General features: G+C 41.4%; 1 protein-coding gene across 1 annotated transcript in view; it reads right to left on the minus strand.

Annotated features, from left to right (window-relative positions):
• CARMIL2 (capping protein regulator and myosin 1 linker 2) overlaps positions 1–18,676 on the minus strand; it is a 62,534-nt gene that overhangs the window by 26,348 nt on the left and 17,510 nt on the right. Inside the window, exons 13-24 of the mRNA XM_063313101.1 lie at positions 16,697–16,806; positions 13,947–14,024; positions 11,794–11,870; positions 9,686–9,790; positions 9,453–9,522; positions 8,673–8,754; positions 7,240–7,336; positions 5,604–5,661; positions 4,555–4,727; positions 3,752–3,820; positions 1,616–1,709; positions 1,262–1,357 (exon numbers count right to left, since the gene is read on the minus strand). Of these exons, the coding sequence (XP_063169171.1) occupies positions 1,262–1,357; positions 1,616–1,709; positions 3,752–3,820; positions 4,555–4,727; positions 5,604–5,661; positions 7,240–7,336; positions 8,673–8,754; positions 9,453–9,522; positions 9,686–9,790; positions 11,794–11,870; positions 13,947–14,024; positions 16,697–16,806 (1,109 nt within the window). The remainder of the gene's footprint in view (positions 1–1,261; positions 1,358–1,615; positions 1,710–3,751; positions 3,821–4,554; positions 4,728–5,603; positions 5,662–7,239; positions 7,337–8,672; positions 8,755–9,452; positions 9,523–9,685; positions 9,791–11,793; positions 11,871–13,946; positions 14,025–16,696; positions 16,807–18,676) is intronic.

Consider the following 18,676-nt stretch of genomic DNA (forward strand, 5'->3'; position numbering starts at 1 on the left):
AGGGCTTGTATGCTTCTTCTGGATTAGCATGGACATACACAGGAAGCATTTCTACTGTAAATCCAGGTGACCTGTACCTTTATTCCTTTGCCCATAACCTTCATTGTCCCACATAAAATTCAAGGTATTGTAGCCTCTTCTACACTGGTTCCCACAGGTGTACTGGACTTCAACTTCCAGAATTTCTAACCAAAGGCTGCTCTGAGTAGGCATTCCAAGTTGGGGAAAGGTATTGCTTAACAGTCCTTTAAAAAAAAAAGGAGGAGATCCCATGATGATTGTTTACCACTAGTGAGGAACCTGTGGCCTTATAGAAGTTCCTGGAGTCCTTGGCCAATGCTGAGAGAAGCTGGATTGTCCAGCCTTCTATATTCCTGATTTAAAGAGAAAATGGGTGTAAAAAAGGAATATGCTTTAATGTGGTTTTCAAGTTTTCAATCATCTCTGGTTCCTTTACGGTTTCAATTTCACACACTAGTCAGAATTCAGATGGAACTATGCTACCTTGTGCTGTAAACTGGGTGGAACCATTGGGTCCCACTCATAGTGACAGAGAGATGCTTATTAATTGATTTGGTGGCTATAGGCAAGCCATCTTTCTCCAGGGCCAGCATCAGAATCTGGTATTCTTGGGCAAATGCAACACCCCAAAACAGCATTGATATTTCCCATCCTGAATGCTACTGTATATAGGGGAGACATTTACAAAGAGGCATTGCCGCATTTCCAGCTCTAGAGTACTCTAGCATTTTGGGAAATATAAAAAATACCCTTCCCCCTACTTCAGCTTGTAACATTTAATTTGTGCCAGCATCCCAGTTTGTATTGGAAGCCTGCGACTGTGGAAGTTTGCAGGTTGAAAATGAAGGGGCACATTTCATTGAGGAGACTGCCCTCAAACATGGACCCAGAACTGTTCCTGGACCTTGGTGTCCCCATCTGCTATGGATCATCATAATAATCTTACAGCATTGTTGTAAGGAGTCCTGGAAGATGACAACTGTGAAGCACCTCAACATTTTGACCTGTTGTACTATGGGTTTTATTCTTATTGCTGGCAATCTTGATGGGCCATTGGGAACTGCTCATAGTCTTTAGATCAGTCTTCTCCAAACAGCATCTTCCAGATCTGCTGAATGTCAACTCTCAACATTCCCAGCCTGACGTGCAATTTGACCTGGGCTGATTTAAGCAACCTTTTGCCCTTGCTAGAAGACTTAGGTAAGCTAGATGCAAGGGAACAAAGGTTCCAGATTCCCACCTGTTCAGAAGAGCTGGCTTTACTGTCTAGCTGGAGCTGGCATTTCTCCTTGGGCAGGTTCTCTTGAATCTGATTTCTTGCAAGGTAAGACTGCATCTGTAACACAAATACACACGTGTCACACACCCAAGGCATAGATATGCACTTTCCCTTCTACCAAAACAAGCATCCACACTTACCCCAAAAATAAGTATATTATGCTCACCGTCTTGGAACATGTATGATTACATAAATTCTGTACGTAAGTCCTTTGGTGGAATCTGAGCATTCAAAAGAAGCTTCCAACCTGAAGAAGGTTGCTTCCTGGGTCAAACTATTACCTTTTCTCTTTCAGCAGCCCTTCCCCCTTTGTACCTTGTGCACAACTTCCTCCATTTTCTCTGGATGGCTCCGGTAAGCCACAGCAATGTCGCTCATGGGCAAGGGCATTTTCTTGAGGATGAAATTCCTGGGGAACAGGCACTGCATTCATTAGATGTCCCAAAGTTACAATGGACTCTGAAGGACAATGCCCATGAGAGTGGTGTGCTGGGCCCAATCACTGGGGTACACAGAAGGGGCATAGCATTTCAAAGATTGATCCATATAAGTCAATACACATCGAGATGTATGCTTAAATACATTGGCTTTTAGTCAAGGTCTTGTATTGTATACTTCTGGCTTTCCACATTTTACTTAGTTCTAGCCAACTCACACACTCAAATTGAATAGAAAGGTAGAATATAAATACATCTATCCATCCCTCAATTAAGTAAATACAATTTTTTCCACTTAAGGAATATACAGGAAGAAAGGGCTACACATGAAACAGCTTCAGGGGTAGATGCTAGTTAATTGGGGACTGTTTTCTCCTTCAAACTGCAGAAAGATGTATTGGGGCAGAAAGTATGGAAATCAGCACTTACCTTGAGGAGTTTGCTAATGTTAATTCAGCAAAACTAACCAAGTGTTATGATACCTCAAAGACTAACACATTTAATGTAGCATGAGCTTTCTAGCCTACAGATTTCTTTATCAGGAACAGGAAGTGTTGCTCAACCATCATGCTAAGGTAAAGGTAAAGGTTTCCCTTGACGTAAAGTCCAGTCGTGTCCGACTCTAGGGGGCGGTGCTCATCTCCGTTTCTAAGCCTTGGAGCCGGCGTTGTCCCTAAGGACCCGTCCGTGGTCATGTGGCCGGCATGACTCACGGAACGCCGTTACCTTCCCGCCGAAGCGGTACCAATTAATCTACTCACATTTGCATGTTTTCTAAAAGCTGCTTAATTATGGTGGATTTTAAATCACAATTGGCTGGATTTGTACAAGATGCAAAGCCATAAACCCTGGTTTACCAACCACAGTGGTTGGGCTCCTACAACCTCCTGAGCTAAATTATGGTGTAGCGTGCTATGTGAACCCAGTTATCTTCTCCCAATACATACTATGGCTGGGTTCACACAACATTTATAGCCAGGCCAGGTAGCAGGTGCATTCTGTACTACACCTAGCATAAACATCCTTTGGTCTTTTTTGTGACTTAGCACGCTGTGTGAAAACAAACAGGTTAGAATTCAATTTATCGTGCGCCCTCAGAAAATGGGTTAATTCAATAACCAGATGAACTCAGCTCCAGAGTTGTGAAAAAGAGCAAAACATTTGAAGTCAGAGGGCAATAAAATGCCAGAATTGCAACCACAACAATTAATTACATGCTTAAATATAATTAAGATGGTTATAGTACCCATTGCCGAAAATAATGTTGATTATTACACTGAGATTCCTGCACTGATCAGCTAATTAAATCTTTTAGTGAGATTTTTTTTAAAAAAATATCTAAATTACAACCAAAAGTAAGAGAATTCAGCTGCTTGATGAGTTATGCAGATGTTTAATCTTAGAATCTTTGTTTAATGTTCAAAAAGATCACCAAAAATAGAGCCCCACAGAATGAAAAGTTTGGTAGTAGGTGCCCAAATATTACCCTCTTTGATGTCAGGTATCTATTTTTTTATTCTCTGAAGAGATACTACTGGCTTGTCTGCTTGCAGGCTGCAGAAATTTATCGCTGATAGAAGACAACATCTATCATGTTGCAAGATGGGCAATTGAATGAATCTGTGAGATTGGTCCAACCTCTTCTTAGAACCCATAGTTTTGTGGCCTGAGGCAATTTTATATATTTCAGTTTCAGCTTCAGGCTTTACATCCTGATTTCCTGCTAAGGAATGATGCTTACGGGGACTCACAAACAAATTAAACATCATTAAAACATAAGTTTAAAAATAATTCCAACACATGAAAAATGTATCCTGCAAAAAATGCCATTTGATCCCAGCCTCTCCAGTTTATGTTGTTGTTATTATTATATTTGCCTGGGTCCTGAGATTTTAATAAGAAAAATGTTAGGGATAAGACTTGTAGTTGCTAAATATCCCCCACCCCCTTTCCCCCCCCTGTATTACTTTTTTCAGCTCTTGGCTACTACTATAAAAAAGACAAAGATACACACCTTTCCAAAGCCCAGGTCACATCAAGGAATCCATATAAGGTTGTGTTGTTTCGATCCCACGTTAGTGCCCTATGAACAGATGGGCTTCTAATAAAAAATATTCTTGGTACAGACAGCAAGCAATTGTGTGCATCATCTAAGTTTCCTTCATTATAAATGTTTGTTCCACCTCCCCTGAAAATACTTTGCTACTGTTTCTTCTAGGGTGCTTTTTCAACATTCCAGTCCAGGATATAGCTGTCAGCCTTTCGAGATCGTCCAGACCAAGAAACCAACTCCACAAGCAGACTAGAACTAAGTTTTATCAGTAACAGAACCTTGCAAGTCGGCTTGTCCTTTTCCTCCCCTCCCTCTTATGCCCCAGGGCAGTGTTTCTCAACCTTGGCAACTTGAAGATGTGTGGACTTCAACTCCCAGAATTCCCCAGCCAGCCATACTTACTCCTTTCCAAAGGCTTAAGGAATGCTTCTGCCCTTGTTGTTTCTTTCACAGCTTCTGAATATTCCCCTCAAGACCATCTTCATGGCCCTCTACAACAGCCTTGGGGTTTTCTGCCGGTGTCCTATCCAAGTACTAAATCCAACCCCATTCAGCTTTCTGAACAAAACCAGTTCAGTCAGGTGGTGTCACCTTTTTGGTACAAAGACTTGCTCCCTGATCCTTCTAGCTTGAGATGTCAGGGGCAAAACCTGTATAGCCGCTGCTCTCTGAGAAACAAAGTTCTGCAGCCTGGTAAGAAGTCACTCTTCCCCATCCCATTCTTTCATCAGTTGATAGAGATGAAGAATATCGGTCCAACACACCTGAGAGTTTTATTCACTGACAATGCTTTGGCCAGTATTTTGGCCCCCAAGTCTCCCATGGCATTGCCGCTGATATCCAAGGCCACAAGATGGCTGCTGCTTCCTAAGCCATCAAGAAGAATGCCAGTTCTCAGCTTCAGGCGAGATTCGGCCACTGATACAGATTCAACAGACTGAAATAAAAAGGGAAGAACAAAGCAGAATCTTCTAAGTGCCAACATTCATCTTGGTCATATCAGAGACGACAAGGAACAGGTAGGCTGGTTCACACACAACATACTACACCTTGTCAAAGCTGAACAGAAAAGCAATGGTGGTGTTCTCATAACTTATTATATTTAAATAAATAAGCCATATTATCCCTTAGAGTTAGGTTTGGGTCTCTTCTACTGACTCAGTGGCTGAGTTCATGCAACAGACTAAACCCAGGTTAAAATATAGTTCATATGACATGAACTGCTCAAATAAACAAGCTGTGATAAGGTTGAATGGGACAATCAAGTGTACATAACATACTGTCAGTGTTGCAAGGTAGTCCAGACAAGAAGCACCCCAGAAGAACTAGCTCTACTTTATTGTAAGGTCACATTAACAGAAACTTGCAAGTCTGAAAGTACATTTCTCCCCTGTCACCTTTACAGCCCAAGAAACTAGGCAGGGTCCCTTCTGAGATGTTTGCCATACCCCATTCCTGCTGTGGGCTAAGCTGCCTCTTATCTGACAATTGCCCTGGCTATGGCTCTTCCTCCTGTCTCCCATGGTCATTCCCACATATCATTACACATACCGAGACAATGGCTGGCTTTCCCAGAACAAGCTGAAGCACCCCACCCAACCTCATTTTAGCCTAGTCTAGCATGTTGTATAAACTTGATCTAGTCTGTGATCCAAACTTTGATAGCAGATGACATTTTCATCATCACCCTGATATCATATAGACATAGGGCTTTGTAAGACTTCAAATTTACAAAAATAGGGATGCTGATAAGTTTGCCCCAAAGAGAAATACTACAAATATTGAAGCTGTTCTTTTAAAATGTCTTACTTACACAGTCCTCATCCTGAGTGAGTTGAACAATCCGGTGTAAGGTGTCTACTAAAGTCTCTCTAGGGGAATGAAACAAAAAAAAAATTGGGTACTCTGAATTTTAATTCATATAGTCAATTGGATGGTGCAACTCCTGTAAGATGTCTCCAATTGCCTCTGTAGACTGATCTGATGCAGAAGCTTCAACTGCTGTAAAATACTTCTGCCTGAACTCAGGAAACTGAAGTTATTCTAATCTTGCAAAAGCTGTACTTCCTGCCTTTAAAACTTACACTTTTGAAGCCCTAAGCAGCTGAGTCCAATAGAGATGACTTCTTCACTATGTGACCAGATGTTCCGTTGAGTGTCAGATCTTTGTTCCGATCCTCACTGGCGGCAGACCCTTTCTAATTATAGTGTCCACTCTGTGGATGGATTTGCTCTTATCAAAATAGCATAGCAATTCTCTCCCATCACTCTAAGTATTTGGCCAAATGTTGCTTTCAGTATACCTTTGCTGATTGGGCTAGACTGTTATATTTGAATGTTCACACTTTTATCAGTTAGGATCATCTTTTGAGCTTTGCTATTGTTATGGAATTGTGTTTACTGGTATCTGTATTGCTTTCGCACTTTGCTACATCTCTGATGCTTTTACTGAGTTTTAAGTGGTAAATCACTCAGGGATTGTCCTCAGCTGTGGACAAGTGGGATAGATGCTATTAAATCAGTTTTGAAGTCTTCCAGATGATCAGTCTTTGGTCTCCCAAACTTTCTCACATCAGTTAAAACACACATTAGATCCAACTAGGCTGCTTTAACTATTTGCAAATATATTAAGACATCAGGACAAGCACAACCATGTCTATATGTTTGCAGGTCTAGAACTTGCAGACAATTGCCAGGCCAGCCAATCAGAGCTCGCCATTTCTGACCAGGAGCTAAGCACAGACAACTGCCAGTCAATCAATGCTCACTTGGTATTGTTTCAAGCTGGCCAGTAACAGCATACTTCATCCTATTCCCTCAAATTCCATTCCTTCAATACCTAGACAAACTTCCTTTCCTCCAACTATATTGTTAAAATTGCTAGTATTCCTCTTCTCCTACACTTCATGTATTTCTGTACATATATTTTTAAACATTTTTCACTGTATTCAGTGTACTGAAAATCCTCACAAGCTTTCCACTCATTATAGCAACAAGCTGCTATTGCTTTCCAAACTCTTGTAACCTCTAATGGTCACAGGCCAGCAATTCTGCATTTGGGCATCCTTTGTGGAGCAGGCTACAACAGAAGCTGAGGAACTGAGAGACAGGGCAAAGCAAGAGTCCCAACCAATAGAATTGAAGTGCCCCTTAAATTGTAGCATAATGATACATTGCCATTTCCGAAGTGGCATTTGCTGCCTTGGAGCAGCACCACTCCGTGCAAAACTAAAAGAGCACTGCCAGAAGAGTAGCCCTTGTGCAACTCTGCAGTAGGATCAATGGAGAGGCAAGCCTTTTCAGACCTGGAACCATACCATCATCTAAAGACCCCATCAAGAGTTTGCACAACCTTGCTAACCGATCCAACTCATCTCTGCATGTTATTAGTACTACCACCTTATTTTTGGCTTGCTTTTTGTAATGCCAACAGAGTACTGAAAGCTTACCTAGATTGGATATTAAAGTTCTTCCCTAATGCGACATGCTTAAGGGATTTGCTTCGGCTGATGGTCAAAACCAGCGTCACCATGTCAGAATCAAAACCTGCGGAAAAGAGGTGATCAAACAGGAACCCCAGGAATCTAATTCAGGATGAGGCAAATGTTTTGGGCCATTGGACACCCTGGAAATGCTAAGGACATGCAGTGGATGGGTTCTCACCAAATGCTTTTATGGGAAGAGGCTAAATGGGGTGTTTCAAAAAGTTGTATGGCCATTCTTGGTATTTTAGGGTGAATTTTTAAAATGAGATTTTACTATAGTTTTCATTGAACTTTTGGAAGCCAGCCAGAGACATTAAAGGATATATACGTAAAATAAATAAATAAATATACCCCCCCACCCCCAAAAAAGCAAGCTGCTGAGATTGTGGTCTAATTTTCTCCCATCTCATGATGCTCCCATCCACACCTGGGTTGCCTTTATTTCTTTCTGTTTGGATGGATGGTCATACTTTCAAACCAACCACTGGACTGCAGCCAGCCACCATATTTATCTTCAAATGAAGACCTTGGGGGATCTAGAGGGATCCTCGGAAACCAAAAATGATGCTAGAAGCTGTTACTTTGCAATTTGTCTTCCCTTCCCTCTTCTTAATGTTAAGAAATATGTATTTTAAAAAATTAAAAAGTTAAGTGGGGCAGGAAAACTGGTAGACCCTAAACGCAGTATTTGTAAACACTGATGCCCTTGGCACCAAGTTGCCTTTGTCTGTCTGTCTGTCTGTCTGATTCATATCTTACCTGTATTTTTTAGAACTCAAGGTGGCATACATAATGCTCCCTCCTGCTATTTTCCCCACAACAAAAGCCTGTGGGTTGGGCTGAGATAGAGAGACTGGCCCAGAGTCACCAGTTGGTCTCCTGCCTAAGAGAGGACTAGAACTCATGGTCTTCTGGTTCCTAGTCTAGCACCTTCACCACTACACCAAACTGGCTTTCCAGACTGTACTCAGGTACTCATGCAGAATCTCTCTTGAAAGGAAAGATGAGAACAGAGCATCCACTGGCAAAGACCTCCACCAAAACCAAAGCTTATTAAAATAACACATTTGGAACAAAAAGGGGTGGCATGTCTTGCAAACATTTATAACAAAGCAGTACTTAGATGGTATAAAATTAGCAAGATCCCACCTGCTTGTCCTTGGGAGGTTCTAGCATGCATACTCTCCCATGAACTGAATGAGCACTCTGGATGTCCCACAAAGGATTTTTTTTGAAAAACCTACTGATCCTAGAATCCAGAATGAGATAATTGTACTGACAGCTATCCAGATACAGTGACAACTGCTTGGGTTAGCGTGGGAATGAAAGATGTAGGAAACATCACCACCCTCATTTTCAACAGGCTGGGCTTTGTAACAGAGAATAAACAGACCTACCATTGTCTGACAAATTCAAGTCACAGATTGAATTAGCGTCTGAAATCAGATCCTGGATCACTTGGGCTCCTGCTGATCTCAGCTACGAAATGAAGATCATAGTAGTGGTAGTCACATAATTTTGATATAGTAACATTGGACTATTCAGAAACCTATAATCTATCTAATTTCCAGAAGCCTCTGAGAAGCAATACCTCTCCCCTGTAGCTACTGAAAGCAGCTTATATCCATTGGCACGCTCCTCCTAAGCTTGGAGGCTGCACAGAATTACCATGACTAGGTGCAATTGATAGACCAGTTCTTCCAAATTCAAATAGTCCCCTTCTTTCATGGCATATCTAGGGCCTCAAAATCAATTCAAAAGAAGTGTTGTTGACCTTGCATAAACATAGCCTTTGTTTTTCATTAAAGCAGGCACACCTTTTTTCAGACAAATCTGAAAAAGAAAGATGCAGTTGCTTTAATGAGCAGAACTGAATAGCACAACCTTTCTAAATGAGCATATCGTGTTTGGTTTTGATTTAAATGCAAAAGGCTATCAGAAAATTACATCATTTTTGGAGAAATTGTACCTGCATAATGGAATCTTACATCCTTAGTCTTCACAGTGACAGGAAATACATTTAGAACAACTCCCCCTTGCTCTCTCAATGAATTTCAAAGGGAGAGAGGGAGCTGTGTCATTGCATTCCCAATGCACTTCCAGCTCTTTCACCTGTGAGTTCTGGAACCCTGTCTTGTAACATCAATCAGAAGTGCTTCCAGGAAATCACTGTTTACCTCACAGCTGCTGAGGTCCAAGTGCAGGTTCTTCAGTTGGGTGTTGTTGGCCAAAGCCTGAAGCAAAGCCCTGCAGAAAGCCAAAAAGGAAACAAATGAAGAATTAGCTCTAATAGCCAACTGTTCAAGATTGACACATTCCCCTTATGCAGTTTTTCCCATGTTGTGGACATCTTTCATCTTTCTGCCCCTCCCCCATGGGAGTCAGGTCAAAACTTTCATCTCTCCTTTACCTTAAAGCCTCTGATGGGAGTTTGGTTCCAGACAGGGAAACATGTTGTAGGCCAGAGGCCTGGCTGAAGAATTGGCTGATTGCAAGAGGATCACCTCGGGATTTTCTGAGGGGAAAAAAGAAGTTGGCTCTTAAATTTTGTGTTAGGACCCACCAACTCCTGGAAGGTTATCAGATCACTTCCATCAAAGGGGGATGGTACCACAAACCCACCATGAATTAGAACCAGGATAGTATAGGATCTCTAAAGGAATCCTTCTCTGCCTCCACCACTTCACAGTCTCTATGCCAGCAAGAACAGGATCTTGGGAAGCTACAGAATCCAAGTGCTACATATTTACAGCCAGAGATAGCTGATTTTGGTTGGTTACAGAAAGCTAAGCAGGGTCAGATTTGGTTATTAACTGAATGGGAAAGTCAGAAAAAAAGAAGAAATAATGGCAAACCATGTTCACAGTTGCCCAGAGAATATTGATGAATCCAAGTTGTTACTGGGGACAGAGTTCAACATAAAGGAAATGTAACCTTTGATATTCTAGAAAAAAGGAGCGAGCAGTTCTGAATATGTGGAGAAAGGGTTGATGGAGAGATGCATTTTGCACTCTTGAACCAGCATGTCAGAGCCACAATTTATTTAGTTATTTTTGCAGATGCTGTATATTTTCAAACAGCAATTGAATTTTGGGGTGCACTTCAATTGTTTTAAAATATATGTGAACATGAGTTTATTAAGGCATTTTTTTTAAAAAAATCCCTCCTTGTATTTATTAGCAAAAGTAGGGTATAAAATGTTCCATATTGTTTGCAAGCAGAAGTGCAGTTAGTTTGAAAAACACGCAAACAATTCTCCAACTGATGCTCTAAAAAGATCAACTGAAGAATGAAAAAAGGACAGAAATAAAAATTAATAGATTCATCCATCACTATTTAAAACGTTGTAGCCTGGCGGCTGATGCAGTATCTTCCACAGACTTGCTTCTAGAGAACAGCTCTTTTTCTTGCCTCGGTAAAAGACAATTTGTCAGGGGTGCTGGACAGCTCCCTGCATAGCTTGAAAGGCTAGAAAAGACCAAGCTTTTGCCCATATGAGGCTGTAGGACAAATATTACCACTGCAGACAGTCTTAAGATCACAAATGATGCTGCACCCCCAAGGTGAAGGACTGAATGTGGAAATGCAAATTCTGGCAGGGGTTATTATCAACAGCCACATCACAAACATGTACATGATTACATCATCAAGATCAGGGTTTAAACCTGCATTAGGAACAAGGTAAATCTTTTATGCAGCAAAGAGCCGGTTTGATTAAAATTCTGAAGCAAAATAGAAGCAAGTCTCATTTCACCACCCTAGAAACACATGGAACTTCCCCTGTGCACTACTTTCGTATTTCTGTCTTCAGTGTCACTTCTCACCAGCACACGGTGAAAAAAATACCCAAGCAGTGTGACCTTTTGTAATTGACAGATGGACATTTTGTCAATGTGCAGATTTGCTAAGTGCCGTCCAAGGTTTTTGGGTATGGTGTGCTGATAACCACTGGGACTGCCACTGCCAGTTTATGCCATAATTTTTCAACTTCAGTTTTCAGATCTTGATGCTTTATGATCTTCTGCAATTCTTTGTCTTCTATTCTACAATCCCCTGGTATTGCCACATCAATTATCCACACTTTCTTCTTTTCAACCATAGTTAAACCTGATGGGTTATGCACCAAGACTTTATCGGTTTGTATTCAGAAATCCCATAGTACTTTAACCTGCTTGTTTTTGACTACTTTTTCAACTATACGTTCCCACCAACTTTTTATTACTGGCAGATGATCATTTTTACAGATGTTCCAGTGAATCATTTTGGTGACCATGTTATGTTGTTGTTTATAGTCAGTTTGTGCAATCTTCTTGCACGAGCTGAGTATATGATCTACTGTTTCTTCTGCTTCTTTGCACAATCTGCACCTTGAATCATTTGATTATTATTCTTACTCTTATTTCCTCTAGCAAATTCCAGTCCAGGCATGTGCAGGTGCAGGGGTGAATCAGGCCTTCCCTCCACCTCCCAAGCCTGTCCCCAGCCAGAGAAGTTCAGCAAAACATTTCAAGCTCTTACTTGTAAGAGTAAACATTCTTGCATAGGTTCAGATGGGTCAGGTTTATACAGCATCCACCAGCCAGGGCACTGAAGACCTGGCAACAGGAGAGAAAATAGCTAGGAAAATGGTGAGAAACAATTCAGCACAAGCAGACAATTTTGTGGCCACCAGGGAAAAGAAATGTCTAAGATGTCCAATCCAGAAGACATAAAGAAATAAAGTAGGAAAGAAGAAGGGAACAGCTTCAGTCTCCACTCTCCTTTTGCTGTGTAGAAATGGGAATCTGTGTTGTGACATTCTTTGACCCATCCCCAGTTACCATTTCTTTGCCTGCCAAGGCAGAAATATTGGGAGTAACAGACCGAGTGCCAGTCACAGGTAGCTAAGCAGATAGCAATGGATGGAATTGTATCAAAGTTTGATTTTTTTTAAAGATTCAAGGCACAGCCTAGTGTTTGCCAGTTATCCTGACATCTTTGCATTCAGGGACGCGGTGGCGCTGCGGGTTAAACCGCTGAGCTGTCGATCGGAAGGTCGGCGGTTCGAAACCGCGCGGCGGGGTGAGCTCCCGTTGCTCGTCCCAGCTTCTGCACACCAAGCAGTTCGAAAACATGCAAATGTGAGTAGATTAATTGGTACCGCTTCGGCGGGAAGGTAACGGCGTTCCGTGAGTCATGCTGGCCACATGACCCGGAAGTGTCCTATGGACAACGCCGGCTCCAAGGCTTTGAAACGGAGATGAGCACCGCCCCCTAGAGTCGGACACGACTGGACTTTACGTCAAGGGAAACCTTTACCTTTTACCTTGCATTCAGTGGTCATAAAACTTTGGAAGAGAGGGAATGCTTTGATTACTGTTATCTGACCAACTGGCTCAGATACCCTTCGGATGCTTGAAGGTCTATTCTACAAACCTAAAAATAACCTGCCAGGAATAAATGTTCTCTTTATTCCAGGAATTTTCTGGACTGAGATCATCTCTGACATTTTGAAAACATATTGGCACACCCACAAAATGGCTGCCATAGAAGACCTGGCTTGATTTTTAAAAACTTTTTCTTTATTTTATTAAATTGCATTTATCATAACAAGTTTTACAAGAAGAAATGCACAGAACTGAAAAAATAAAAAGAAACAGACAAACAAAAATATATCAAACTTACCCCCTCCAAAAAAAAAAAAAGGAAGAAAACAAGGAAAGGGAGGGGAAACTATGTGTATAAATCAGATACCCATCAAATATCAAACAATACTTAAACATTTCAAAATTGACATTAAAGAAAATAAATGATAATGTTTCTATTGTTACAAAATGTCATAGAATCTAGACCAAAGGAGAACATATTGCATCATTTTTGAATCAGTAGATAAAATTGCCTTTTCAAAAACAGATAGATTCTACATCTCTTGAATCCAATCTTTAATATTAGGAATAACACTACTTTTCCAATTTCTCAAAATAATTCTCATAACAAATCTCCAGGCCCGATATAACTCTCCTCAAAAATATAGTCAGATCAAAATGCCTTGCCTGATGACAAAACAGCCTCTATGGTGGACATGAGAAGTCACAAAATACCCATTTAACAGAAAGTCAACTGAGAAGTTTGCTTCCTGTTGTATCCCCACCATTGTAGCTTAGGGGCTAGTTTTCTGGACAAGTGTATGCCATTCCAAATAAAGCAGTAGATGACATCCACTATTTTTATTTTCCAAGGATGTCTGTGGAACTAGGTGAGCCCCTCAGCCTTTCTTGTAAATAAAGATGATGCCTTAAGTTCCAGCACACCAGCTTCCTATATAATTATTATTTTAGTAAAGAGAATTTTGGAGCATGGTATCATGGGTTGTCAGGGAGCAACCTCACCAATATGTCTGCTACTAAATGGATATTGATGACTAGCCACACCCATCCCAGTTGCCATTTTGCAAGCCCATGAGAAGCAGTCAAAACTTCAAATGTGCTCACTACATTCCCCCAACTGCTTGAGAGAACCACAGGGTTGTATGGACTAAATGTCTGTGTAAACCTATGAGGATTCCACATGCTTTTACTACATGTGCTCATGACACACTGCAATCATGATGGACTTCACCAAAATGATGCAGAAAAAGGACAGGATGGAACACATTCCAGGAGGATCAGAAATAATGGTCACTAGTTGCTCACCATATCCAAAGCACAGTCTGACCCAGAGAGATCAAGATGACTCAGAGCATTTGGCTGACTCAGGAAGGAAAACAAGCCCTGAAAGAGAAAGAGGAGAGCTGATGCAAAGAGAAATTTCTACTGTGGTTGTGTCAAGCAGTTCTACTTAGGGCATTATATTACATTATCCACCCTTGAAAAGCATTCACAAATGGAGCAGGCTGAAAATCCTGCTGTTAGATGACTTCATGAGATCGCAGTTCTGCTTGAGCTTCACCGGTGATGTAGTTGCTTCTGGCCTCCTTTGAACTATCTTTACAGACCAAAAGGCTTTAAGGTTGGGACAGCTTAAGAAAGGGTGCAACTTTATATATTTCTCATTTTTTGTGACCTACTTGTGATCTTTCTGCTGAATTTTGGCCATGTGACTGCTGAAAATCAGTGGTGCTGATTAAACCTGTAGTACAAGATTTTAAAATAGATTTAAAAAAAAAACCAAAAAACCCTGCAACACTCCATTGGCCTCACCAACATGTGCAATCTGGTCATTATCCCACTTCTCTGGTTCTTCAGCCATTAAGTGTGGTCTTAGGCCACCAAATCATTACCCCCTTCCTTGTAAGGGCTGAACTAAATATGGACTTGATTGTATAAAACAAAAAAGTGCAAGCTTTCAGTCCATTATCTCACCTAAATAAGTATCATGATCAGTGGTATAACAATATAAAAAATACTACAACATTAATAAATAATATAACATTAACAGCTTCGTGTTGTGCACCAGTTACGCCCCTTCCTGGATCGGGAGGCCCTTTGAATGGTCACTCATGCCCTTGTTATCTCCCATATTGACTACTGCAATGCCCTCTACATGGGGCTACCCTTGAAGAGTATCCGGAAGCTTCAGCTGGTCCAAAATGCAGCCCTAGAAGGGCGCATATAACACCTTTGCTATGCGAGCTGCACTGGGTACCAGTTTGCTTCTGAGTCCAATTCAAGGTGTTGGTTATCACCTTTAAAGCCCTACATGGCATGGGGCCAGGTTACCTGAGGGACCGCCTCTTCCCCGTTACATCTACCCACCCCACCCGATCTTGCAGAGAGGGCATGCTGAGGACCCTGTTGGTAAGAGAATTCCATCTTGCGGGGTCCAGGAGGTGGGCCTTCTCTGCAGTAGTGCCCGCCCTTTGGAACATCTTGCCCCTGGAGGTGAGGCTAGCCCCATTGCTCCTGGCCAGAGAAACTTGAAGACCTGGCTCTGCCAGCTGGCCTGGGGCGGGGAGGAGAGGAATCATGCCTGGGGTTGGCTAGTGCCTTGAAGTATCCCTTCTATGAGAAGACTGAATGAGATATAGCCATCTGGACTTTATTTTTATCTGTATTATTAATAATATGTAATTTTATAATGTATTTTATATATTTATTGTTTTATTGAGTATTTTGTTGTAAACCGCCCAGAGTCCCACCGGTGGGACGAGATGGGCGGTGACAAATTTGATAAATAAATAAATAAAAAGACTGATTCAGTTTGAAATATAATAGTTAAAAATCCACATCAGCTATATCTCTAACCACAATAGTCAATTCTATTTAATCAGTAAGGAAATTGTTTCAGAAATAGAAGCATAATCAATGAACCATGATTACATTGGGGGAAACCAAAAATACTTCACCTTATTTACTCTTTTACCAATTATGTGTCAATCCTAGAAGGAACTTTTTGTCAGCAATAGAACAGCTCCTCAGATACTGATAGTCATAAAATCTCTGATGGGTGAAAACTATGTAGTCACTGAGCTGGTTGCAAAGTTTGCTGAAATAGCCAGAAAATTGAGAGCAGTTCTTCTCTTGAGGGTTGCAAAGGATATGAGTATGTGAAATGATGTTATGTTTTGAAATCTATTTTTATTGGTTTTAGAGCAATTAAATTAAAATGTCCTGCATTTTAAAACTCCTTTTGTATGCTTGGATTGCAAAGCATTTGGCTAAAATCATACAAAATTGTATCAGTTATTTAATTGCCACCAACAAGTGAATCATAATACAGACTTCATCCTTTCATCATATGGACTCCATTTTCCATCTATTCCCTACTACATATTCCACTCAGCATGTAAAGTCATTCTCCAAAGTCTCCTATCAACTGACATGAATGGAGGATGAAAGGCAAGGCCATTTGAGTTAGGGCACCAAGACTTTGGAATATCCTTCCTAGAGAGGATTGTGCGCCTTCACATTACATTACATTGTTTGAGACCAAGCATGAAGCCCTGGTTCTCCAAGAAGACTGTTGTGATATTATTGAAAAAAGAGAGTGCTTGCTATCTTTCAGGCTGCTCTTGGCTTTCTTTGTCATCTTGTCTTGATTATTTTTGTATTTGGAAGAGAAACAACTCAAATGTTTGTGGAGTTACCAATGTAGAATTGGGGACCAAAGTCTCAGCTCAAAAGAGCTAAGCTTATTCAAGAATATAGAGATCCTTCTTCTCTATGATCCATTGTCACTAGACGGAAGGCTACTCATCCAATCCCAATTGTTACAAGGCATGTGCAGGATGAAGAAATCCAAGCTTGATTTGTCAGATATAGTTTCAGACTGAATATGGCAGATCACATGCCCTAAATATCTATGGAGCACATGACCTAGATGGCCACCAGAAATGGCTAGGATGACTGCTTTGAACCTGAGGAATATGATTCTCCCCAGTTCTAAGGAGTGAAGAAGGCAGGGTATATTTATGAAACTGCTCCCAAAAGTAATTCACACTTACATTTCCACCCTCACCAAACAAGCTCCCTGGGTTTCCAGAGAGGTCCAGATGGGACAGACTGGTTCTGAATTGTCCATTTGTGATGAAAGATAGACACAGGGCCATCACTCCTAGCAAGAGACAATCAAGAATATATTATGATTACTGTTGGGCAGAAAAATTCTCCAAGGCTCATTCAGTTTCATGAAAGAGAATTTGCTTCAGAACTTCCTTTCAAAAGAAGTAATTTAAGAGAAAATCTTGGGGATGGAGCGTGCACAGTGCTGGATTTAGGCATAAGCTAAACAAGCTACAGTTTAGGGCCTTACAATCCGCAGGGCCTCAGAAAATTTCAGATCAGCCTGCTCTAAGAAAGTTTTTAAGTTTTAATCCATTCAATCATGACCGATTGTTGGAGACTGCCTGGACAATCCCTGCAGTTTTCTTGGCAAGGTTTTCCAGAAGTGGTTTGCCACTGCTTCCTTCCTAGGGCTGAGAGAAAGGGACTGGCCAGGGTCACCCAGCTGGCTTCAGGCCTAAGGTGGGACTAGAACTCACAGTCTCCCGGTTTCTAGTAAGCTTAGGGGGAAAAAATGGTTCTAGTAATAAAAAGCTTCCAAGCTGAGTTTAGCTGCACCTTCAACCTTATTGGTAATTCTGTATGATCCTCTCTGAATTATCATTTTGTACATGACTCCAACGGATAAATCACGAGCTTCTGGGGAAAATCAAGCAGCCAGCTCTAGTCAGAAAGTGACAGACACAGAAAGCAAGGGCAGATTTCTTTTGTTGGCAGAGCTGTTCTTGCTCTGCTTGAACGCTGGTTGATAAAATTCAGCCTGCTTCAGAAAATCTTGACCTGTGGCTAAAAAATAAGCAGTGTTGTCCACCCAATTGGCACAGTCCTAAGGCAACTCACGGGCTAAATAAGAAGCCACAGCTTGGACATGGCAGGGCTCCTTCTCAAGTGAGGCAGATTACATTGGCCTGGCCCTGCTATCAGGCAGCATGCAGCTGATTTGGAGTGTCATGAAAGGTTAGTAGATGTCTGCTTTTTAGTTTTTGATTACAGTCCTTGGTTAACAACCATTCGTTCAGTGACTGTTCGAAGTTACAATGGCGCTGAATGAGGAGACTTACAACCGGTCCTCGAAGTTGCAGCCATTGCAGTGTCCCCCCGGTCTCGTGAGCGTGATTTGGGCACTCGGCAACCAGCTCACAATTACAACAGTTGCAGAATCCTGTGGTCACTTGATCACCATTTGCGACCTTCCCTGCTTGCTTCCGATGAGCAAAGTCCACGGGGAAGCAGGCAGGAGGTTGCAACTGGCGACCACGTGATATCGGTCTTAATGACTGCATGGGATTCGCCTAACAGTGGCAACTGGAGCTACCACAACTGCCATTGTAAGTTGGCACGGTCACATGACATTGTGCTTTACGGCTGCTTCTCTCAGTGACAGAGTTCCCGGTCCCAATTACCATCATTAACCAAGGATTACCTGTATTTCATGTTTACTGCCACAGAAAACCTTGTGGCATTTTCTGGTTCAAATGGCCTACACCCATTTGTGGAAACAAGGGGCCCTTCCCTTGCTTCTACAAATGTGTAAGGAGTGGCAAAATTATATCATTCAACCCCAACCTTTGTCCAGCATTGAGTTATTCACATGTTGACTTGCCATTGAACAAGAGATGGAGTTGCTGTTTCCACTTCAGGCAGCGACTTGCAATGCTATTAAAGAGTCATTCCTTCTTTAAAATACTTCTGTGTCATCCATTTCCTTGTCGTGTTCAGCAACAAAACAACTTCACATACAGTTTCAAATATGAGTTAACATCAAGCAATATGTAAATGATTATGAGACACTGCATCCCAAAGAAACAAACCAGCAGCCAGGATATAAATTGAACAATAATATTAAGTCAAATGCTCTGATAAAAATGTTTTCAGGATGTGCCTGAATTGAAACACAATCAGTGCATGCCATACTTGTACTG

The sequence above is a fragment of the Candoia aspera genome, chromosome 11 (genome assembly GCF_035149785.1).
Source record: "Candoia aspera isolate rCanAsp1 chromosome 11, rCanAsp1.hap2, whole genome shotgun sequence".
NCBI classification, from domain to species: Eukaryota; Metazoa; Chordata; class Lepidosauria; order Squamata; family Boidae; genus Candoia; species Candoia aspera.